This window comes from Emys orbicularis, chromosome 1 (assembly GCF_028017835.1).
Source record: "Emys orbicularis isolate rEmyOrb1 chromosome 1, rEmyOrb1.hap1, whole genome shotgun sequence".
Lineage (NCBI taxonomy): Eukaryota > Metazoa > Chordata > Testudines > Emydidae > Emys > Emys orbicularis.
The window spans coordinates 109,791,935-109,816,253 of record NC_088683.1 but is presented as its reverse complement, the minus strand read 5'-3'; the positions used below and the strand labels follow the sequence as shown (position 1 = coordinate 109,816,253).

The 24,319-nt window shown below is 43.5% G+C and overlaps 1 protein-coding gene across 2 annotated transcripts in view; it reads right to left on the bottom strand.

The window, feature by feature from the left end:
* Window positions 1-24,319, bottom strand: part of DGKI (diacylglycerol kinase iota) — a 309,310-nt gene that overhangs the window by 5,511 nt on the left and 279,480 nt on the right. For both annotated transcript variants that reach the window (XM_065403383.1, XM_065403389.1), the window contains 2 exons: window positions 6,869-6,906; window positions 4,186-4,306 (listed from right to left, as the gene is read on the bottom strand). In XM_065403383.1, the coding sequence (XP_065259455.1) occupies window positions 4,186-4,306; window positions 6,869-6,906 (159 nt within the window). The remainder of the gene's footprint in view (window positions 1-4,185; window positions 4,307-6,868; window positions 6,907-24,319) is intronic.

Below are 24,319 nucleotides of genomic sequence, written 5' to 3'. Positions count from 1 at the left end.
AAAGGGAAGGGGCATGAGGTAATTGGTCTGGGATGGCAAAGGAGCTGGGTTAAAGTGATGGGGGATTAGGCCTGCTAAGCAGGGAGACCAAGGAGGAGGGAAAATTGGACTGGGATGGAAAGGGGATGAAATTAGGGCGAAGGGGCTGATGGCAAGGGGCTCAAAAAGCATTCTAAAAATATAAAAATAAGAAAACCAGCTCATGTTCTGCCACCTTAGGGAAGGGGGTTTATATGATATTACACTGAACTAAGCTATTTATCAGCATCCCAACTATCACAGCCAGCTTGAGGGTCAGAGACTGGTAGTATACAATTCACAGAACAATATGGTACCCAGATTGTTGTTTTGTTCTCTTATGTTTACAGCTGAAACTGGAGGCACTGAGTCATGCATAATATTAAGCTGGGCCCTTATTTATGTTCAGCAGTGCTTCTCTTAAACCATCTCACGCCCTCCTTTTAATTCCCCAACCCCTCTTTTTGGACCTCATTTTTACATCAGTCTCCCTGGCGCTGCCAACCGACCATTCCAAATCCCCCTCTGGTGCAGGACAAAAGCTGCACAGATGTGGGAAAGGCTGGCACTGGGAAAGCTAACAGCACTGTCATCCTGGCCCAGTAGGGAGCCGCCTGTTTTACTGGGGACAAGAGGCAAAGAAAGAAAAGGGGACTGAGGCACAGAGAGGGAGAGGACAAAATAACCCAATAGAAGTCCGGAAGGGAAATGCATGAGTGAGAGTTCTATCAAGGAAAACAGCAGGGGGGGGAAATAAAAACAAAAGATAGAAATGTGTTGGGAGGTGGAGGAATAAAAAAAGGCCCAGGAAAATAAAATAGGGGATGGGGGGGGGGGGAGAAGAGTTCGCTTGAAAGGAGCTGAAAAGCAAGAACCATTGGGGAGAAGACCAGCTGGGATCACTCTCTGTCCTTAAAGTCTGATAGTAATTTCACACAGAAAGACTAAATTTCCCCCCCCCCCCTTCCTCTCTCCCCTCCTCCCCCGTTTGCTCCACCAAACCTGCTCTCTGATTTCTCAGGAGGCATAGCAGTCTGGGTTTTGGGGAGGGACAAGGAGTGAGATGTTCAAAAGCAAACAGCTGCCCTTTAGCTGAGCTCACTACAACATAAAAGAAACTAAATGATCACATTTCCAAGGCCATTTCCAAAATCTATGGCACCATGCAGGCTAAAAGTCCTCAATACGTGCAGCAAACCCTACCCCTTCAAACTGAGGTTCCTAAAGCTACTCTTTCCCTCTTCAAATTCAATCAGAGGGAGAGGTTAACAGTAACTGTCTTTTACAGCTGATGTCTTTTTAACTCGACTCAGGGTCTCCCCCGTGACTTAAGGGTGGGGCTCTACTTTGAAAAAGTGACATTGTGGGTTTCCATATTTATTGTGTCTCAATAATTTCCATATAAAATGTGCTTACAAGTAAAAAGATGGATTTTCTATCTGTCAGCCTCAAACTGGGATAGCAAAGCCACATAGTGGTCTAGCTGGCTTAGGTACCTGATTTTGCAACAAAGATTTTGCAGGTCAAATGCTGCACTCGGTTATACCGCTGCAACCTCACTTTCTTCCAATTATGTACTTAGCACAGTTATGCAATCCCTGTGCCTTCAACAGGATTACATACATGTTATTTAGAGGAGAATTTGGCCCTATATTTGGAATTTACCTATTAATTCTATTCATGATGTGAGCCAAAATAGAATCCAGCTCACACTCCCAGAATTGTGTTGGCTCTTCAGTGCTAACAGTGGTAAAACTGTATCCTTCTCACCAAAGTAAACTGATATGACTCGGAAAAAGGACTCAAAATGGCACTTTCCTTCTCAATAGATCTGCTCCCTCTGTGTATTCAGAGTACAAGTCCACTTGAGGGTAGCAAGGCTGTTGAAGTTTGAGGAATGTTCAGGACTGGGCCTACTGCTGAGCATACTGACTCACATTCCACTAGCTCTGCCTCATCTCAACAAAAAGTTAGTGCAATACCTATCAGTGTCATCTCACTATTCTACCAAAAGACACTGCATGAGTGGCTAGACCTGCTCCCTCCTCCTGAACACATAGGGGAGAAGAGAGAAAATATCCTACTTCACTCCATGGAAAGGGGACGAGAATCACCAGCACATATTCTCCTCTCATTAGTTAAGGGTAAATATTTCAGAAGCGCCACATAAAGAATCAAGGTCAGGTGTGAGTCCAAATATAGATGAAGATTTAGGAGGTTATTTTTCCCCACCAGAACTGGTTAAGCCTTTCCCAGTTAAATTCAACTAGATTATTTAAGAGATTAGCTCTTCTAACATAGATTTATTTCTGTAGTGTAACAGAGCAACTGTGCTGATTGGGCATTTCTTGGCACACTCACAGTTTCTAAAGGGTGTGTCTCCACCTATATGGGAAGGACCCCTGACTCTGGGAATTCTGGGAGGAAGTTGAGGGTTTTGTATCTGTTTTTCCTGCCTCTGGGAAAGAGGAAAACTTCTTTGTTACAGCCATGCCAGGAGCCAGCAAAGTGTTGCTTCTGTACTCTTGTAGAAGAGTCTATTCACTGCAGGTGCATCCTCTCCTGGCTAGGCAGGGTGTAGCAGCTCTCCTCCTCCTTTGGTGCCCCCCACTGACAGTGACCTGGCCCTGTGGTGGTCTTCCTCTTCCTGTGAGTTGGCCATCCAGCCAGGTCACTTTTAGTCCCGGGCCTTCTGGGGAAACATGAGTCCAACAGCCCAATGGCCTGGCAGAATCACACCAGAGGTTCTACCCAACTTCAGGCTTTTTGGGCTTGTCAGCCATAGGCTCTGGGGTGTTCATGCCCCTGTCCTAGGTAGGCTGATAGAGGAACCCAGGCCTACCCTCTACTCTGGGTTCCAGGCCAGGGACCCTGTATGAAGCAAATGAGGTCTGTTTGTTGAGATCCACTGCTGTCTCTCTGGATTGCTTCCTACCATGGCCTGTACCTAGGCCTTCCTCACAGTCTCTTACCCTGCCAAATCCTTTTTAGCATTCAGAACATTTTCCCTATATGATTTAGTGCTGGATTTTCAGCAGCGTACCCTGGAAGGTATTTTGCAGTGTGACTCCCATTAACATTAGCCATATCCAAGAGTGCATAGGCAGCAGACATACTACAGGAGCACATGACTGGGCAGGGATTGAGGCAGTAGCAGGGATAAAAACCATTCCTGTATCTTCTCACATTAGAAAGGATGGACATTAGCTAAAATGATTTAGCATAAGATATTAGGAAGTGTCAGAAAACATCTGAATCACTGATTAATACACTTCATGCTCTGAATATTGATAAGGTGCTAGGGGCCACAATCTACATTTTAAAGTACTATAGAGAAGCAGAAACATTACACTGATGAACCTTCAGCAAGTTGGCTCAGAGAGATTATCAAAGAATGAGAAGTGTCCTGTGTAGAAATGACTTTTATTAAGTTCTTGGATGCAGGTGGAGAGAACAAGTGGACCTCCATTAGTGCATTGCCAATCCCCAGTCAGATTCCCCAGAGACTTACACAAACAAGGCAGCTGAGACACCCAGAGGAAGATCTAGAAAGGTTTCAGAGGGTTCCTGCCACACTGGTGAAAACAGGGCTGGTGTTTGCTCAATGCTATGGTTTGTCTTCATTTAATCTTGCCATAGCCTCCTCACACTTTCTCTGTTAGCTGAGGCGACTCCTTCTCATGGGTTTCCTGTTCTAGCTTCAACTACTACTTCGACTTGAGTCTTCACATAAGTCTAACTGTGCTGGAATTCAATTGGGATGCACACATGCAAGATGTGCCTGAGGGAAATATTGGGGAGGGATGGGGGATAAGTACACAGGCCAGGTGTGTTCTGAGAGGCAGTCTGGAGAGAGGGATCAATGAAGGAAACTACAGAATTCAGGGAAGTCCTATTGCCTGTGTTATGCAAGAGAGCAAACTAGATGATCACAACAGTCCCTTCTGGTTTTATAATCTAGGAAAATGTTGCATCTCCTACAAAGTTGTCCTGTTATACTCTTCACTCGCTCCCCCTTATCTAGGACCAGCTTCAACACTTCTTCCAACTCCATAGCAACATGCTGCAGGAGGATAGATTGGTAAGGGGTTTTGAGTAAACTTTTATTCTACCACAATGACACTTCATGGAATGTGATTCTGTGTGAGTTTGCACACGATTACTCACCATGTTCTAAGATGTATTTCACAATTTCAAGGTGCCCAGTCTTGGCAGCATGGTGAAGCAAGGAACAGTGGTCAGGTCCCTGGATTAACAGATTAGCTCCTCTCTTACAGCATTCTATGAACTGGAATGTAAATGCACAGGAAGAGGACAAGAAAACTGTAGGACAAGGTGCACAGGTAAATAAACATGCAGGTAAATTAACTGTCAGATTTGCTAGCAGGTGGCTAAAAAGGAGCGGTGGTAACCACTAGCCAAACTTTTAGGCCCTTACAAAGCAAAGGCTTTTGACCTAAAACTAGCAAGGCTTACAACACAGTGAGTTAACAATGTCAAATCACATTTCCTGAGCAGTGGATCATTGGTGATATACTGTAGATGAATTATTTCTTGCAAGTAGGGCTGGTAAAAAAAAAATCATTGAAATTATTTGAGGTTTTTGTTTGTTTGTACATTTTAATGAAAAATTGGGTTTTCAACTAAACATTTCACAAAAAGTGTTTGCTTTCTGTGGAACATTTCAACTTTCTGATAAAAACAAACAAACACACATAAACCAACAAAACTGAGCCAAACCCCAAAAAATTTATTTGGAAATACACAGTGCCTTATGGGAGTTGTAGTTTGGGTGCCTTATGCCCCAAGTCCATCTGCAGAGATTCAGATACAGAGTTTATGTGCATGTGGGTGTCTTGGTTATGCCCTGTGCAGATGTGTGGTGGAGTGGATCGCTGTGTGTTTGTATGAATACATGTTATTACAGTGGTGGTGCTACAGTTTGTAAGTCTGTATATGAATTTGTGAATGGCCCCTGCTCTTATAATCCACTTTAGTCAGTTAACGAGGCTGTGTTCAGGATTGGGTACACACTGTATATTGCTTGGAAATAGTAAATTGCTCTTTATATTTTCATGTATATTCCCATGTATATTTTTAGCCAATAGGGGCCCTAAGCACCAAAGGATCATTCCTAAATACACTTGTATGTATTTGCAACTGATATCATGGGAAGAATCTTTTAAGAATTAGATTTTGGGTCTTTTCCCAAAATCTTCCTGCCTTGCCTTTCCTACCGCTGCCCTGAGAAGATCTGAACCTCTGTAAGGAAACCAACATGCCAGAGATCAGGTGCTGTACCTCCTACTTCCTTATCCATATATTACACACACACACACACACACACTTTTCTACTTGGATCTCATTGTAGGGGAAGACTCGCACTGGGAAGGCAGGAAAGAGCAGGTGATTGCTTCTTAAAGTTGCTGCACACTCTGGGAATTTGTAAAACACACTACAGAAAACAGTGTTGAGATTGCATTATGACAATGGGATATTATGATGTCATGACACAAAGTCATGATGCACCTGGAGAAGATTCAAGGGAGAGTTGCATCTTATAAATTACAGTAGCCTTAAGGGATGGGGAAACTGTGCTGTGAAATTCAGAACAGAATGTGATATGAGGGAAAGAGCAATATTGTACGAATAAATGGTGGTTACAGTGAATCATTGCTACTGCTGTTGCCAGTGGGATAGTGGGGGCAGAGGTGTGTTTCTATAGGCAAAGATCAGGAGTAACAGAATTGCCACTTTTTCAGATAGCTTCAAGGCTTTTTCCAGTTAACGTTGCAATTGTTAGTCACAATACTCACCCAAATTCAGGGGCATGTTTGCAAATCCCAACCACTTAGGGTACATCTACACAGCAAAACAAAACAAGCAAAACAAAAAAACAAAAAACAAAACAAACAAAAACAGTGGTAGCGAGTTTCAGAGCCTTGGTCAACTGACTCGGGCTTGTGCTACAGGGCTAAAAATAGAACCCAGGCTGTGAGACCTACCCCCAGGAACATCTACAATGCTATTTTTAGCCCCAAAAGCCTGAGTGAGTTGATTCGGGCTTTGAGACTCATTACCACGGGGTTTTTATTCACTGCGTAAATGCACCCTTAGCTGCTGAAAAATAGGGATTGCAATTGTCAGAAGTGAGCTTCACACTTCTAGGAATTAAACACTTTCCCTCTGCCCCCTTTCCTCCTTCCTGAGAGAGTTCCCAATAGCTGACACTTAGGGCTGGGCCAAGATTTCTTGGGTTTCAAGCCCTTCTGAATGTCAGAAGAACTTGGTTCATAGTTAATACTGACATTACAGTGCAGTGCAAAGGGAGCAGAGACTGATGAACTATCAGAAGTGTCATCTATCAGGTCATGAAATGCTAAACCAATGTCCCTTCTTCCTACCTTTGTAGTTGTCTAGGTGGAAGTTACAAATATCCTTACACTCTTTGAAGAGAATTGGGAACAACGCCGGTGTTCTGACCAACATTCCCCTTTCAGTAAAACAGGCTTTATTGTGGAAGGCTGGGTTGGTGATACTGTATTGCTCAGCACTGCATTTGCCTACATAATCATTTCACTGTGTAATCAACCCATTGCTCCGTGAAGTACTTTGGGATTCCTGGAGTATGAAAGGTGCAGTATAACACCAGATTCTATCCACTTGAATTTCAATCATATCTCACTTGGCTATTGTTCCTCTAATATTCAGTGTACCCTGCAAGTGGCATTTGGCTATCAATCTTTACAGCAGCATGTTTATGTTTTGAGAGAGGAGTAGACTATAACTCATAGTCCATCACAGCTTCAAATAGCTGAGAAGAGGGAGAAACTCAGCTTGCTGTACTTACCTTTAGAAGATCACTGTCTATTACTGCTTGTAAAAGTGCTGCAAAAGACAAGACTAACATCAGGGATAAGGACACCAGTATAATTATTATTTACATAGTTCCACAGATGAGTACAGTGTTTGACAGTATTAAAAATACATAGGAGGCAAGGTCCCCTGGCCCCAACAAGCTTGCATTCTAGTGCCACAACCTTAAATCATCAGAACCATGCTCTGGGTATGACTACACTGGAGCTGAAAGTGCAAGTTCCAGCTCAAGCAGATGTACCTGTGCTAGCTCTGATCAAGCTAGTGTGCTAAAAATAGAAATGTAGCTGCAGCATCATGAGCAGTGGGATGGGCTACCCACCCCAAGGACGATCCTGTCCAAGACCCTAAGTGCATATTCAGGGAAGCTAGTCCCTCCTGCAATTCATGCCACACAGTGGCTACACTTCTGTTTTTACCACATGAGCTTTATCAGAGCTAGTATAGGTGTCTCCTTGAGCTGAGATCACCCCTTCCAGTTCCAGTGTAGTCATACCCTCTGGCAAACATTACAGAATCGGGGAGGGAGTATAAACAATATTGTGTCAAACACTACCAAAAGTTTAGGCCAATGTTTTCAAAAGTGGCCATTGAATTTGTGCGCCTCAATTTTTGAATGCCCAACTTACGACATGTTAGGTCATTTGCAATGTGCTTGCAGCATTGGTTTAACTCTGTTCCAACTGAGGTCAACAGTGAAACTCCCATTCACTTAAATGGGAGCACAGGTAGGCCAACACTGAATGCAAAGGAAGTCCTTCCTGGGATCCTCTCAAGATTTATACTTATGAACAATCAGTCCCAGTAGTGGATAGCAGAAGACTCAGAAATAAACAAAGGGGAAAGCAGAGCATTATTAATTATTTAGAAGTCCCTAGACACCCCAACTGAGATTCAGGCTTCCATTCTAGTAGGCATAGCACAAACGCATCATAAGAGACAGCCCCTGCAGCACTTGCAATAAACAGACAATGGATGGGAGGGAAAATGGAGGTATAGAGAGGTGAGATACTCAGGGTCATGCAGCACGTCAGTGGAAGCACTGAGACTAGAACCCAGATCTCCCAGTCCAGTGCCCTACCCTACTCAGTAGGCCACATTGATTTATAGGTCAGGAGAGGCATGCGAGGAGTCAGACTAGATGATCACAGTGAAACTAGCAACAGAGAGTCCTGTGGCACCTTTAAGACTAACAGACGTATTGGAGCATAAGCTTTCGTGGGTGAATACCCACTTCGTCAGACGCACGTAATGGAAATTTCCAGAGGCAGGTATAAATATGCAGGCAAGAATCAGTCTGGATATAACAAGGTTAGTTCAATCAGGGAGGGTGAGGTCCTCTGCTAGCAGTTGAGGTGTGAACACCAAGGAAGGAGAAACTGCTTTTGTAGTTGGCTAACCATTCACAGTCTTTGTTTAATCCTGATCTGATGGTGTCAAATTTGCAAATGAACTGAAGCTCAGCAGTTTCTCTTTGGAGTCTGGTCCTGAAGTTTTTTTGCTGTAAGTTGGCTACCTTTACATCTGCTATTGTCCAAATCATCCAGAGCCCAAGATTTGGTGGTGATGGGGGACTTCAACTATCCGGATATATGTTGGGAAAATAACACAGCAGGGCACAGACTATCCAACAAATTCTTGGACTGCATTGCAGACAACTTTTTATTTCAGAAGGTTGAAAAAGCTACTAGGGGGGAAGCTGTTCTAGACTTGATTTTAACAAATAGGGAGGAACTCGTTGAGAATTTGAAAGTAGAAGGCAGCTTGGGTGAAAGTGATCATAGAGTTTGCAATTCTAAGGAAGGGTAGAAGGGAGAACAGCAAAATAGAGACAATGGATTTCAGGAAGGCAGATTTTGGTAAGCTCAGAGAGCTGATAGGTAAGGTCCCATGGGAATCAAGACTGAGGGGAAAAACAACTGAGGAGAGTTGGCAGTTTTTCAAAGGGACACTATTAAGGGCCCAAAAGCAAGCTATTCCGCTGGTTAGGAAGGATAGAAAATGTGGCAAAAGACCACCTTGGCTTAACCACGAGATCTTGCATGATCTAAAAAAATAAAAAGGAGTCATATAAAAAATGGAAACTAGGACAAATTACAAAGGATGAATATAGGCAAACAACACAGGAATGCAGGGGCAAGATTAGAAAGGCAAAGGCACAAAATGAGCTCAAACTAGCTACGGGAATAAAGGGAAACAAGAAGACTTTTTATCAATACATTAGAAGCAAGAGGAAGACCAAAGACAGGGTAGGCCCACTGCTTAGTGAAGAGGGAGAAATAGTAACAGGAAACTTGGAAATGGCAGAGATGCTTAATGACTTCTTTGTTTCGGTCTTCACCGAGAAGTCTGAAGGAATGACTAACATAGTGAATGCTAATGGGAAGGGGGTAGGTTTAGCAGATAAAATAAAAAAAGAACAAGTTAAAAATCACTTAGAAAAGTTAGATGCCTGCAAGTCACCAGGGCCTGATGAAATGCATCCTAGAATACTCAAGGAGCTAATAGAGGAGGTATCTGAGCCTCTAGCTATTATCTTTGGAAAATCATGGGAGACGGGAGAGATTCCAGAAGACTGGAAAAGGGCAAATATAGTACCCATCTATAAAAAGGGAAATAAAAACAACCCAGGAAACTACAGACCAGTTAGTTTAACTTCTGTGCCAGGGAAGATAATGGAGCAAGTAATTAAGGAAATCATCTGCAAACACTTGGAAGGTGGTAAGGTGATAGGGAACAGCCAGCATGGATTTGTAAAGAACAAATAATGTCAAACCAATCTGATAGCTTTCTTCGATAGGATAACGAGTCTTGTGGATAAGGTATACCTAGACTTTAGTAAGGCATTTGATACGGTCTCGCATGATATTCTTATCGATAAACTAGGCAAATACAATTTAGATGGGGCTACAATAAGGTGGATGCATAACTGGCTGGATAACCGTACTCAGAAAGTTGTTATTAATGGTTCCCAATCCTGCTGGAAAGGCATAATGAGTGGGGTTCCGCAGGGGTCTGTTTTGGGACCGGCTCTGTTCAATATCTTCATTAACGACTTAGATATTGGCATAGAAAGTACGCTTATTAAGTTTGCGGATGATACCAAACTGGGAGGGATTGCAACTGCTTTGGAGGACAGGGTCATAATTCAAAATGATCTGGACAAATTGGAGAAATGGTCTGAGTTAAACAGGATGAAGTTTAACAAAGACAAATGCAAAGTGCTCCACTTAGGAAGAAAAAATCAGTTTCACACATACAGAATGGGAAGAGACTGTCTAGGAAGGAGTACGGCAGAAAGGGATCTAGGGGTTATAGTGGACCACAAGCTAAATATGAGTCAACAGTGTGATGCTGTTGCAAAAAAAGCAAACATGATTCTGGGATGTATTAACAGGTGTGTTGTGAGCAAGACACGAGAAGTCATTCTTCCGCTCTACTCTGCTCTGGTTAGGCCTCAGCTGGAGTATTGCGTCCAGTTCTGGGCACCGCATTTCAAGAAAGATGTGGAGAAATTGGAAAGGGTCCAGAGAAGAGCAACAAGAATGATTAAAGGTCTTGAGAACATGACCTATGAAGGAAGGCTGAAAGAATTGGGTTTGTTTAGTTTGGAAAAGAGAAGACTGAGAGGGGACATGATAGCAGTTTTCAGGTATCTAAAAGGGTGTCATAAGGAGGAGGGAGAAAACTTGTTCACCTTAGCCTCTAAGGATAGAACAAGAAGCAATGGGCTTAAACTGCAGCAAGGGAGGTCTAGGTTGGACATTAGGAAAAAGTTCCTAACTGTCAGGGTGGTTAAACACTGGAATAAATTGCCTAGGGAGGTTGTGGAATCTCCATCTCTGGAGATATTTAAGAGTAGGTTAGATAAATGTCTATCAGGGATGGTCTAGACAGTATTTGGTCCTGCCATGCGGGCAGGGGACTGGACTCGATGACCTCTCAAGGTCCCTTCCAGTCCTAGAATCTATGAATCTATTGTGTGGTCAGGGAGGTGAAACTAGTGTCTCATTTGGGGTGTCTAGGCACTTCTGTAATATAAACAATTAGTTGAGAGCCAGTGGCTAGGATGCTAGACTGGGGATCGGGGTTCCATTCCTGGTTCTGCTCCTGATGGGCTGTGTAACTTTGGGCAAGTCACTTTCTCTTCCCACTGTTTTTAACAGTGGAACAATTTACCAAGGGCTGTGGTGGATTTTCCACCACTGGCAATTTTTAAATCAAGAGTGGATATTTTTTAAAGACATGCTCTGGTTCAAAAGGAATTATTTGGGGGAAGTTCTATGGCCTCTGTTATACAGGAGATCAGACTAGATAATCACAATGGTCCCTTTGGGGCTTGGAATCTATGAATCCTCATACTGCCTCCCCCTATTCCTAATCAGATTACAAGAAAAGAGGGTGGCAAGAGACCAGAGTTCCAGGTATTTTGGTCATAGCTGAACTATATAACTCACAGGAGAGTTTCTACACTCTCTGGGCAGTAAGTAACCACAAATAAGTGAGGGTGATACAAGTTTCCTACCACGGAGCTATTTTCTCCTTTCTTTCCCTCCTCTTAGCATTACATATACAGCAAAAATCAATAGTGAACTAATCTTTCTGGAAAAAATTGTATTAAGGCCTGTGAGACAGAAAAGCATATAAGTGCCTAAGCCCATCTTTGTTTAGAACAGCACTTAAGTATGTGCTTAACTTTAGGCAGAAGTGTAAAGTTAAGGATATGCTTAAGTGCTGTCTGGATAAGGATGCTTTCCTGAATCAGGGCCTAAAGGAAGAATAAGAAAAACAATACCATAGTATTTTATCTGGCAAACACAGCACTGGAACCTCCATGGTGACTATTCCACAAGGAGCTCATTACAACTCCAGGAATAACATCACAAATGAGTTAAACACTGCAGGGGAGACAGGGGAGAAACCAACAAATGTTTCTTTCTTTTAAAGCACACAGAAAGCTGTGTGGTATGCAAGAGGTGGATTTCTATTGCCTAAGCAACGTCATTTTTGTGCAGGAGATTTGCGGACCTTTTCTCACTTCATCCCCTGGCTGTGTAGCAGTGGGGAAAAGCAAAACTTCACCCAGCAGAGTTCTGAATTTGGAAAGCAGTGCTACAATCACAGTTCATATTTATCCTGCAGCACTTAAGGCAGTTTCTGAGTGAGCACTAGTTAACAAACTAGGTATCGTAAATCACCTGGCAGCAGCACAAAGTTCTTAAGTAAAGAAGGAGACACAAAGCAAAGGATAAGAGCCAGAGTTGGGAAAATACAATTTTGTGCCTCAGACTCGGTTTTCACATACACTGGTTTAAATCCAGTGTTTCTTCTCTGTCTTCAATGGATTTATACCAGTGCAACACAGCAGAATTTGGCCCTTTGTGTTTATTTGTTGCTGCTCCCAGCCCACCATAAGCCTTAGAAACTGCCTATGGGAGGGCTGAATATCTAAATGACAATATGTGTCCTTCATGTTGAGACCACGAACCATATTCCTTCTTGAAGAGAGGGGATTATTGATGCCAAAGAAGAAGAGCGTGTCTCTTACGGACAGTCCTCGATGGGGATCTGTCCTTGTGCCAAGAGAGCATCCTTTGCTCTCATGGAAAGCCTTGGAGGAAGAGTCTTTAGACTTAGAGACCAAGGGCTCTTCTTTGAAGCACATGCTCGAGGGGTGGGAGTGTACTGCTCGTTTGGTGAGGACAATGTAAAGAGGGGTCTCCCTAGCCTGGATTGGAGACTGGCTTCATGGCCTTCTCCATTAAGTGTTTTCTACGGCAAAGCTCACTGGCTTCATGAGTTCTTGGTGGAAATGAGCGACAAATGATAGACTTTGCCGAAATGTTTCTCACCGACACAGCAGAGGCTGCATTGGTGTTCATTGCTGATGGAGAAGGATCTAGGGCAGGAATGCAGTTTTTGAAGCCCAGGACTCTGGGCATAGTCCCCGACTGCGGGAAGGGAATCCTCAGTCCAGGGAAACATTAACTTTACTAAAAATTAACTGTACTAGGCTAAAAGAATAACTATTTATAATCTTATTTACAGGATTTTCTGAAAGGCTGAAGCAGGAAGACACTGGATTCCAATGCAGGACCATCTTACTGCCTCATGGCCTGAGTGGGCATTGACCTGCACTGCCTCTTATTCCCTTACATGGAAGCATAAGAAGATCTACTGTACTGCACATCTGCAAGCCAATGGACATTGCTTGTTAAAATCTCTGGACTCAGGCACTTGGAGCGCACACGTTCCCATGTGTGGAATACACATATGGCCCAGCACTCGAAGAATGACTGGTGATACCATTTCCAAGCTGTCTTATACTTCCCATTATTTCAACATGTGCTGCCTTAAAGTTCCTTTCCAAAAGCAAGATATATTTTATCCCATTCGAACCAAAATGACTACCTATGGCTACAACTCTGAAAAGATAAGGGGTAGAGTAAGATGTAAATCAAAGTTTCCTAGAAGTCGCACAACAAACCCATCTCCCAGCAAATATCAATAACTATAGATTGGCTAGTGGCTCCTCCTTTATTGTGTTGTGATTGACTATTGAATGTGGACTGCTATCAGTCACCAAGAATAATTTATATGATCTTTTTCTCTCTTTTTTAGACCCTGATCCAGCAAAGCACTTAGACAGGGTGTTAACTTGATGCATGACTAGCCCCATTGAAGTCAATGAGAAGACTTGCATAGTTCAAGTTAAGCACTTGCTTAAGTTCTTTGCTAGAATAAAATCTTTCTGCATAGATAATAAAATACACACATACATACCAAAAAACAAAACTGCGGCTATAATGAATGGATTGAATTACAAGAATTCAGTGCTGTGACACAGAATGCCACGAAGTTTAGAATACTGGTACAGGTAGAGGTAGTCGCCTTTTTTGGGGCAGGGCCCATACATGTCTGTACAAAGCTTAGCACGAGGTCCCAGACCCAACTGGATCTTCTGTGTGCTAGGATATTGATGATGATGACGACAACGACGACACCGCAATAATAAATTCACCCACTTTTAAAATAGGTGGTCAAAGCAAGCAAACATATGGTATTGGTGATAGCGAAAAAAGGGCAAAAATCAAATGAAAAAGCTATTAACATGCAATGGCAAAAAGTAAAAAACAAATGTGAGAACACTTGTTCTGAGCAAAGTATGTTTGTCACTGGTGTAGTACAAAACATGAATTATGCAATTGTTTTATCATACCAAAAAATACCTTCAGGTCTTAAAGAGTCTAAAATAATTACTTGATCTAATAAACATTTAAATCAAGTAATTATTTTCTTGATCCTTCCCAAGATGGCCATTTGCAATAAGTAACAGAAATGTTTTATTACTTATTTTTTGGGGGTGGGGGGTAAGTGAATTTACTGCAAATGAAAGCTACCAGATAGACAGAACTGGAGACTGAAGTCCTTTATCCATATAGTTGGCAAGCACACAGTCTGCAGTAGTGCTAGATTCCTTAGACTGCCTTCTCAATAGGCCTCAACTCTCTTGATTGGGCACCAAGGATAGTTCATATTCCATACCTCTTCAAACCTTTGACCTCTTTGCAGAGACTGCCAATGGTGCTGTGTTTAGACAGGGCCACCCATCTACTATAAAATGGATAGCCAACAATTCATTTAATATACGTTAGCTGTCGTATGGTAATAACTTTTGGTCACTGAGTTAGGCAAAACCAATGCCCTAGAGACTTTGGCAGCATCTCTTTAATTCATTAAATAAATAAAAAATACCAGCAGCATAAATAAAGAAGTCTACAAATTGTCAGTTGATAATGCAGTAAGAATAGAAAATCAACCAACTCAAAGTACTTTACAGTTCTAAGGTCAGACCCTGCCAATGTGCACATGAGTAACTTTACTCACATGAACAGTCTGACTTCAATGGGACTGCGTGTACAAGTAAAGTTACTACTCATGGCATAAGTGTTTTCCAGCTCTGGACCTGAAAGGCACCTCTCTCCATTGGACCCCCACCACCACCACTGTACAAACTAATATGCACTGGGTGCCATTCAAAATTTGTATCATTTTGAAAGCTTCTACCATTCCTAGTGGAATTCCTCATTATAGAACTAGGAAATATCACTGGAAAGGTTTCAAACCAATGAAAATTTCGAAGAGTACCCATTCTATAAATGGATCATTTTATCCCTGGTTGAAATGCAACCACTTCTGGGACAAAACAGCATTATACAGCAGCAAAGGAAGACTACCATGTCTAACTACAGGGGCAGTGTAGGCAAAATTTAATTACCTAAACTTTGGCTAGAAAATCAAGGTAGATAAAATCTGTAACTCTTTTGAGAAGTGAAATGAAATATTTAATGACACATGATCAGGACCTTGTTTCATCCTCTGAGATGAAAGACTGTACTCCAGCAGCACAGTGCCTTCTAATACCATGCTGGTGTTCAGCACTTACTCACCAACCCCATTTCCTGCAGGACATACTTCAGGCACTCCTTGAAAGTTTCACCATGAAATACTGACTTGCCCCAACCTTGCAAGGTATGACAGGACTGCAGAAGGTGATACAGTTCAGGTTCTTGGCAGTTATTAAATTTAACTTTGATCACTAACTGCCAGAAAATTCCCAACCTAGAACTCATGACTGCTGTTGTAGACTGCGTGAAATTCATAAACTTAAAAATTGAAAGCAATTACTGTTTTATACGTTCAAAAGTTAAAAGCTGAACTGAATAGTGTCAGAAATGTGGTGTTTTCTTTTTACCTGGCTGGACTTTACCTACCAGTTAAGGACCTGTATGATACTAAATAATAATATGCAAAATTGAGACTGAAGACTTTTCTTGAGCTTTATAGCAATCAATTTATAGCAGTTCTCTTTCTGTCAGAAAGCTAAATTTTCAAGTCTGCGAGAGATCTACTTAGGTTGTAATTTATAAATATATCATTTTTCTCTGTAAACACAGCCACTTAATTGTAGCAGCTTTGTACATTTAGTGGTTGTAGGGATTCAGATAAGATGAAAGCTGAATATGAAATAGTGAAATTACATAATATTATTCAATAATATGTAGAATTGACTATTATATTGGGTTATGTGTTACAAACCAAATTACCGAGAACTTTCTCTCTCTCCAATATTTTAATTTATTTTAGAAATTTTTATAAAAAACAGTACAAAAAAACCCTGCCAATAAATAAAACAGATAATGAAAGGTACATATGTACATTACATATGAAATGTACATTTCAAATTGTAACATAACTTCAAAAGCAACTGTTTTTATTCTTTGGCATAATTACTTGGATAATTAAGGAAATCATATATTACAATGCAGAGAACACCAGAAAGGTAAGACAGTTGATTTTTTTCAGAATTCTGAAACTGTAAATCGGAGTGTTTAGTTAAACCCACAGCAAGTGGCTCAACTCTAGGAGACTCATTCCGAATTCACTAAGAGATTTCAAATCAGAAAAACACTGGTCTCCAAACACACTATCAGAGAGCCTGGAGGGTTTTCAATGGAAACCAATCAGAAGAAGCTTTTTGCAGAGAGCTGCTTCCTGGTCACAAGAGCACAGCCAGATTTTGGTCCACGCTGGCTGGGTATCCCTGTACATGCAGCCCTAAGGAGGGCAAGGTTGGGGAGCAGAGAGTGGACTGGGGAATAAGCAGCTGCCCTGTAGGGAGGAGGAGTGGCAGAGCTCCTGGCTCAGCACAGCCAGGGGAGGGGAGGGATGACCCCCAACAGCCTGGCTGCCCCAAAACTCAGTGGTGAGTGGTAGTCAGCCCCCAAACTTCTCCACAGATTTCCAGGGATCCCTGGGAGGCTGGAGCTGTGGCTGGGGGGAGCTGCAGCTGGGGCCGAGGGGAGCTGTGGCACTCCCTCCCCACCCACCCAGTTTGGAGACCACTGCTCTATTGGGACAGCCATTAACTATGGTTTGTAACCTGTCCTTTAAATCGGCTTCTGTACCCAATGACTGGAAGATAGCTACTGTAATGCCAATATTTTAAAAGGGCTCTAGAGGTGATCCCAGCAATTACAGACTGGTAAGTCTAACGTCAGTACCGGGCAAATTAGTTGAAACAATAGTAAAGAATAAAATTGTCAGACGCATAGAAGAACATAAATTGTTGGGCAAAAGTCAACATGGTTTCTGTAAAGGGAAATCGTGTCTTACTAATCTATTAGAGTTCTTTGAAGGTGTCAACAAACATGTGGACAAGGGGGATCCGGTGGACATAGTGTACTTAGATTTCCAGAAAGCCTTTGACAAGGTCCCTCACCAAAGGCTCTTACGTAAATTAAGCTGTCATGGGATAAAAGGGAAGGTCCTTTCATGGATTGAGAACTGGTTAAAAGACAGGGAACAAAGGGTAGGAATAAATGGTAAATTCTCAGAATGGAGAGGGGTAACTAGTGGTGTTCCCCAAGGGTCAGTCCTAGGACCAATCCTATTCAACTTATTCATAAATGATCTGGAGAAAGCGGTAAAAAGTGAGGTGGCAAAGTTTGCAGATGATACTAAAATATCTGCTTAAGATAGTTAAGACCAAAGCAGACTGTGAAGAACTTCAAAAAGATCTCACAAAACTAAGTGATTGGCAACAAAATGGCAAATGAAATTTAATGTGGATAAATGTAAAGTAATGCACATCGGAAAAAATAACCCCAACTATACATACAATATGATGGGGGCTAATTTAGCTACAATGAATCAGGAAAAAGATCTTGGAGTCATCGTGGATAGTTCTCTGAAGACGTCCACGCAGTGTGCAGCGGCAGTCAAAAAAAGCAAACAGGATGTTAGGAATCATTAAAAAGGGGATAGAGAATAAGACAGAGTATCTTATTGCCCTTATATAAATCTATGGTACGCCCACCTCTTGAATACTGCGTACAGATGTGGTCTCCTCATGTCAAAAAAGATATCCTGGCATTAGAAAAGGTTCAGAGAAGGGCAACTAAAATGATTAGGGGTTTGAAATGGGTCCCATATGTGGGGAGATTAAAGAAGCTAGGACTTTTCAGCTTGGAAAAGAAGAGACTAAGGGGAGATATGATAGAGGTATATAAAATCATGAGTGATGTGGAGAAAGTAAATAAGGAAAATTTATTTACTTGTTCCCATAATACAAGAACTAGGGGCCACCAAATGAAATTAATGGGCAGCAGGTTTAAAACAAATAAAAGGAAGTTCTTCTTCACACAGCGCACAGTCAACTTGTGGAGCTCCTTGCCTGAGGAGGTTGTGAAGGGTAGGACTATAACAGTGTTTAAAAGAGAACTGGGTAAATTCATGGAGGTTAAGTCCATTAATGGCTATTAGCCAGGATGGGTAAGTAATGGTGTCCCTAGCCTCTGTTTGTCAGAGGGTGGAGGTGGATGACAGGAGAGAGATCACTTGATCATTACCTGTTAGGTTCACTCCCTCTGGGGCACCTGGCATTGGCCACTGTCGGTAGACAGGATACTGGGCTAGATGGACCTTTGGTCTGACCCAGTACGGCCGTTCTTATGTTCTTAAAGGAGCTAATTTTGCAGTTTATGTACTCATGTGCTCCTTATGGGCACCCGAGTCCCATCAATAGTACTGTCACAGTTAAGAAATAGTGGGCAGTAGAGTTTTCCCACAGTGCAGCATATTCATAGGGCTAAAGTGTTAACATGGGGAGGCGCACTAAGCATTCTGGGATAGGGTTACTTTGGTTCAGGTCTGTGTACTGCACTGTGGATGCTAGAGCCCTAAGTTGAAGCATGGGTCAGAAAATCCTTAACCTAGGTGTAACAGGGTGAGCACCCACCCCTCATGAGCTCCCCCCTTCTCTGGCTGATATGCCTGCAATCACAGTCCTTTTCAGCAGGACAGCAGCCACCTCTCACCAGCGGCACTGCTTTGGTTGGTTGGATGTGAGCCTGTTTTTCTTTTTTAGTTCTTACTATGGGGTGGCACCTGCCTCTCACGAGCACACACACACACTCGCGGACGATGGTTCTCTCAGCAGGTGTTCAGCGACTCAGCCCTCTGGCTGAGCAGCACACACTGTCCCTCCTTCCAGGGTATACACTCTAGTTCTTTTCCTGCCAATAGTATAGGGCCATAGCAGTAAGGCTTCTTCCCAGAGGCACTGCCTTCTTCAACAACCCAACTGGGGCCATCTCAGTACCCTTGGCTGGTGTCCTTTCCACAGCCTTCCCTGGGCTCAGTCTGCAACCAGACCAGGAGGGCCCATCTTGGTACCCTCATCTGATCGGCCAGGTTCTGTGCTCAGTCCCCCAGGCTCAGCCTGCCCACACTGACCTTTTCATAGCCCTGCTGCTCTTTCCGCCAGCCAGGCACCTGGTCTTCAGCAGCCTTTCCTGGGCTCAGTTCTGTCTGGTGAGCACTTGATGGTCCCACTGTTCCTCTAACCAGCCCTGCACCCAGTCCTCCCTCATCAAGCTCCCCACAACAACTGAAAGCTCTGCTCTGCTGCTTGCCTTTTATCTGGCCCTTCTGGCCCCTTATTGGTCACTCCAGCAGCCCCTCTTATTGGCTGCTCCTCTGCAGCCACTCTAGACTGCCTGGAGGACTTCTCGCTGCTCTATTCTGGGGCAAAATGACGCAGGGACATGAGGCCTCCAGCAAGGGGCCTCTGGACGTAGCCCACCCTGCCGCACTAGGGTTAAAATGCAATTTAGACACTCAAGCCCAGGGTTCCCTGACATGGCCAGCTGACTCAAGTCCCACTAACCCTAGGCTTACATAGCTGGTTAGACATACCCTGAGAGGCAGAAAGCCAACAGAAGGTAAAAGAAGCAATGGTGAGAGTGGCCCTGAGAGGAAGCCAAGGGACAGAGATTCTATTGGACACAGTACTTGTTAGAAACACAGACTTGGATTTCTGAGCAAGGAAACTGCCTTCTGTTGTTTGGTTCTATAGTGTTCAGTGTACATTCTTTGTAAATAAACAGGACTGAACAAAAAATACCTAACTTATATAATCAATTTCACCTGCTAACAGAAACAACACAGCAAGGCCCCAAATATTGGCTAACGCCTCAGACCAAAAAGGGGTAAGAATATCAAAGACATGCAACAACAGCCAGCTAGGGAATTGCCTCTTGTGGGTTGTTGCTATAATGGTGCATAGCATTTGCCGAGTGAAGGACACACTAATTTGCTCCTCTCAGCACTCTCAGGGCTAAATTTTCCTTTATAATTGTTCAAACAAAAAACATCCATGCACAAAGCAGCCATTTTTATATGTAAATCCTGTAAAATAGCATGTCTGACTTAACCCATTTATACATGCAAATGAGTACATATGCACATTCTACTTCTGCAGTTTGTCAGTCCTGTGACTAAGTCCTGTTTTAATAAGATCTGCAACTTGGATTGCACACAATGGTATAAATTTCTCATCAATGTTTGTGGCTGCCTCTTAGGTAAGAAACCATCATCTTCATAAGCAATTTAAAGGCAAGGGCTAACACACAGGCTTCAGTGCATCTGCCAACTAATTTGAGAATAATACAAGACTTTTAATATGTAAAAAGTATCGATTGCTCAATGTAGTTATAAATACGTGTAAGCAGAGTCAGGATGAGCTGTACCCTGACATCTGGTGGTGAATTATGGCGAGTGTGGAAAAGAACTCCAGGGGCTGATCTTGTTTGCATAGGCACACCCACTCGCCTGGCATGAAACAACAGCAACTGAAAGTGGTTACTTTGGCTGGTGTGGGATCCCCAGTTTCTCTGTTATTGGGGTAGGAAGAATAAAGTTTTGTTACCCTGATTCTGTGAATCAAGGCCAGTGGAACTGTTGTATGACAGAAGGACTGAGTGAGTCCTTCACCATTACCTAAGTAGCACTTGCTTGACAAGGGGCATGGGTTACAAAACCCAGTGAATTGAGAGAGGATGGGGACAGGTATTTGTACCTGATGGTATGCCCCCCCCCCCCCCGAGGGCTTGAAACACCAATTGCCCCACCTCCTCTCTCCACTGTTGAATGTCAGAGCTAACTTTGATTCCATTAGGAGTCTAGTTACAGGCTGCTGAGCTGAATTCACTTTGGGCCAATGGTGCACCAGCACTGGGGCTCCCCTACTCTGAGCTGAAATCACTAAGAGCTGAAATCACAAAAGAGTTAAAGTTATTAAGTGCTGTGTTAACTAGTGGGGGAGCCTGAAGCTATATTGCTAAGCAGCTGGCGGAGCAATTTGTGGGGACAACTGGAGGAGCAGCGAGCGGCGCGGAGCCTTGCGGGGACGGTTGGAGCGGCCCAAGGAATGGCAAGCGGAGCTGTTTGCGGGGACAGCTGGAGCGGCTCACAGGTCGCGGAGCGGAGCAGCTTGTAGAGCGGAGCGGTTCGTGGGACGGTAGGAAGTGGACTGGCTTGTGGTGAAGGCTGCAGCGGAACCCCACGGAGAGACGGCTGGCCTCGGATCACGTAAGGTGCCCCTTAACACCCTGCGTGCCCCCCTTTTACTCTGGGGCTGCACTGACCAGGGACAGAGACTTTGGGGGTTGTTGGCCTTTTGGGACTTTGGGTGGTTGCTGGACCCAAGAGACTTTGGGGGTGTTGGACTTTGGGGACTCTGGGTGATTTCTGGGTTGCTGGATTCAAGAACCAAAGGGAAAGGACACAGCCCAATTTGCTGGGGTGGGGTTTTTTTGCTCATGGTTTGTGTTATGAATCCTGTTTTTCCAATTTAATGCTGATGTTGTTTACCTCATGTTATTAAACATTTTCTGCTACACTCAGACTCCATGCTTGCGAGAGGGGAAGTATTGCCTCTAAGGGCAGGTCTACACTAACCCCCCAATTCGAACTAAGGTACGCAACTTCAGCTACGTGAATAACATAGCTGAAGTTCGAAGTACCTTAGTTCGAACTTACCTCCGTCCAGACACGGCAGGCAGGCTCCCCCGTCGACTTCGTGTACTCCTCTCGTCGAGCTGGAGTACCGCAGTCGACGGCGAGCACTTCCGGGTTCGACTTATCGCGTCCAGACAAGACGCGATAAGTCGAACCCAGAAGTTCAATTTGCTTGCCGCCGAACTACCGGGTAAGTGTAGACCTACCCTTAGAGGCACCCAGGGGGTGGTATGTAATTGTCCCAGGTCACTGGGTGGGGGCTCGAGCCGGTTTTGCATTGCGTTATTGAAACGGAACCCCTAGATATAGAACCCGGCCCTTGTTGCTGCCAACTTAGATGGGCAGAAGGGTTACATACGTATCAGAAATCTTTTTCCTTTTAACATTTTAGCTTCAAACATGAGACTGCATCAAGCCCTTTGCTTAGAATAGGGAGGTAATAAAAAACAACCACTATCCTGCCACACACATTTGCTGTACAACTGCAGGGCCAGATTCTCATTTATACCAAGGCCCCTTTTCACCTCTCTGGCAGTATAAAAGGGTCTTAAAATGGTTATGAATTATATTTACACCCATTTTAAGACCCATTTACACTGCCAGAGCAGTGTAAAGGGACCTTGTGTAAATGAGAATCTGTCCTGGAACGCTCCTGTAGAGCACAGCTGGTGTTGAGATCAGAGTGTAGGGATGGCTGAGGAATGGAAGTACTTGACCGGCTGATGGTGAGGTGATGCTTTCCCTTCTTGCATGGGGCAATTCCAAACAGCTTTGCAAAGGAAGGGATGACCATGAAGGAGAAGGACCTTCTGTGTAAATGGTCCAAGAAACAAAGAACAGTTGCAGATAGAGACAGTACCATCTGGCTGGCATCTTCACTGTATCCTAGAAAGCTATTTGTTTTTTAAACCAAGACAGGAACAATTAATGTTACTTTCAGGAGTGATGAAATGGAGGAAAATGTTGCTGACCAAGCCAGAATGCAGACCAGGAGGATTTTAGCTAGCTAAATCCAGGCACTTTGTCAGAATGGCATTACTTTGGCAAGGGGAGAACATTAAGCAGAATAATTAAACAATGGCATTTTTTATTTAAAAAAAAAAAAAAGACAGAAAGCAAAGAAAGTTAAGGGCCAGACCATTCCCCCCCCTTACTCACATCAGCGGGCAATTGCTCACACAAGCAGTCCTACTGAAGTTAGAGGCCGCTCTTCTCTCTTTTCCCCAGAGGCCTTTGCAACGCGAACTCTGGCCCTGCTGTGCATAGATTCTGCCTGTCAATACTCAGTGAGTAACTGTTCATCAGTAGAGAATATGACCCTAAACAATTTGCAAACCAGTTCAAGCATTTAATTTTTTGCAGGCCTGTTGATTTTTTTTTTTTTTTTTTTTTTTTTTACATTGGCACTGTGATCGGATCCTAAGCAGAGGCACTTCTCACTGTCAGAAAGAGCGACAAAAAAAAAAAAATCCACGTGTTAAGGACTTTCCATCACTGAGTTCTGCTTAGATCTGGATATTCTCTCACTCTGACAATGTGTGCCTTGGTCATATACTTGCTTCTGTGATGAAGAAATAAGCCATATTTGGGAAATTACCTCCATTTTTCTCTTTTACTCCTCACTCTGAGGCCTTATACTCACCAGGCCTGACCTGCCTTCTCAGAAAGGCTACCCATGTCTCCCTCTTGGCCCTCCATCCCTCTATATGAATCTATATAGGATTCTATGAGAAGCACCTTGGAAATACTTAAGAAAGATCAATACTACTCGTAAGCCAGCTGCAAGGGGCCCCAACAGAGCGATGTGAGGCCCTTCCTCCTGCTACAGGTACAATCCCAGCCTCTGTTGAGCTGGAGAATTAAGGAATAAGCTCAACTTCTGAACTCTGATTCCCCAAGCAACAGACGATTGGGGCTGGCCAGGGACACACTTTCAGAACAATATATATGAGCGCTTTCTTCCCTAAGTGGTTAATTAATCAAAATAAATACCTGCAGTCAGGAGCCTCCCCTGCCGTGCTCTCTTTGATTTGTTCAGAGAAAGCATTCCAAGACATCTTAATTTGTTGCTATGTGAATGGCTGCGACTTCACCCTGAAGTCTACAGCCTCTCAGTAGGAGCTGTGTGAAACCATTGATCGCTCTTTTGAGAGTATTTGGCATTCAAAGCACAGCTTTTCCTCTCTCTTCCCTCCCTGCCCCCAGCCCAGTTTTACCAGCACTAAGAGGTTTGGGATTTTATTTTATTTCTTTACACAACTCTCTGCTCAATGTGACCAGGAGAGTTAAAAGTGGAGCAGAATTCCTGAAGCGAACATCCCTTTGCACACTAACACCAAACTTGGGGTGCCCAATGAGTGAAGCTCAGGCTTGGATGGGCCCACAGGGATACGAAGATATCAGGAACAGTGACAGGTTTCTAACAACTTGCTTTATGTTCTGGGATGCATTGAAGAATAGCCAAAAACGGACTGTGGATGCTGACCCCAGGGAAAGGAAGAATCTACCCCTGCCTGAGGCAAGAAGATCCTCCCAGAAATCCGTAACCCCATAGCAGCCTGTG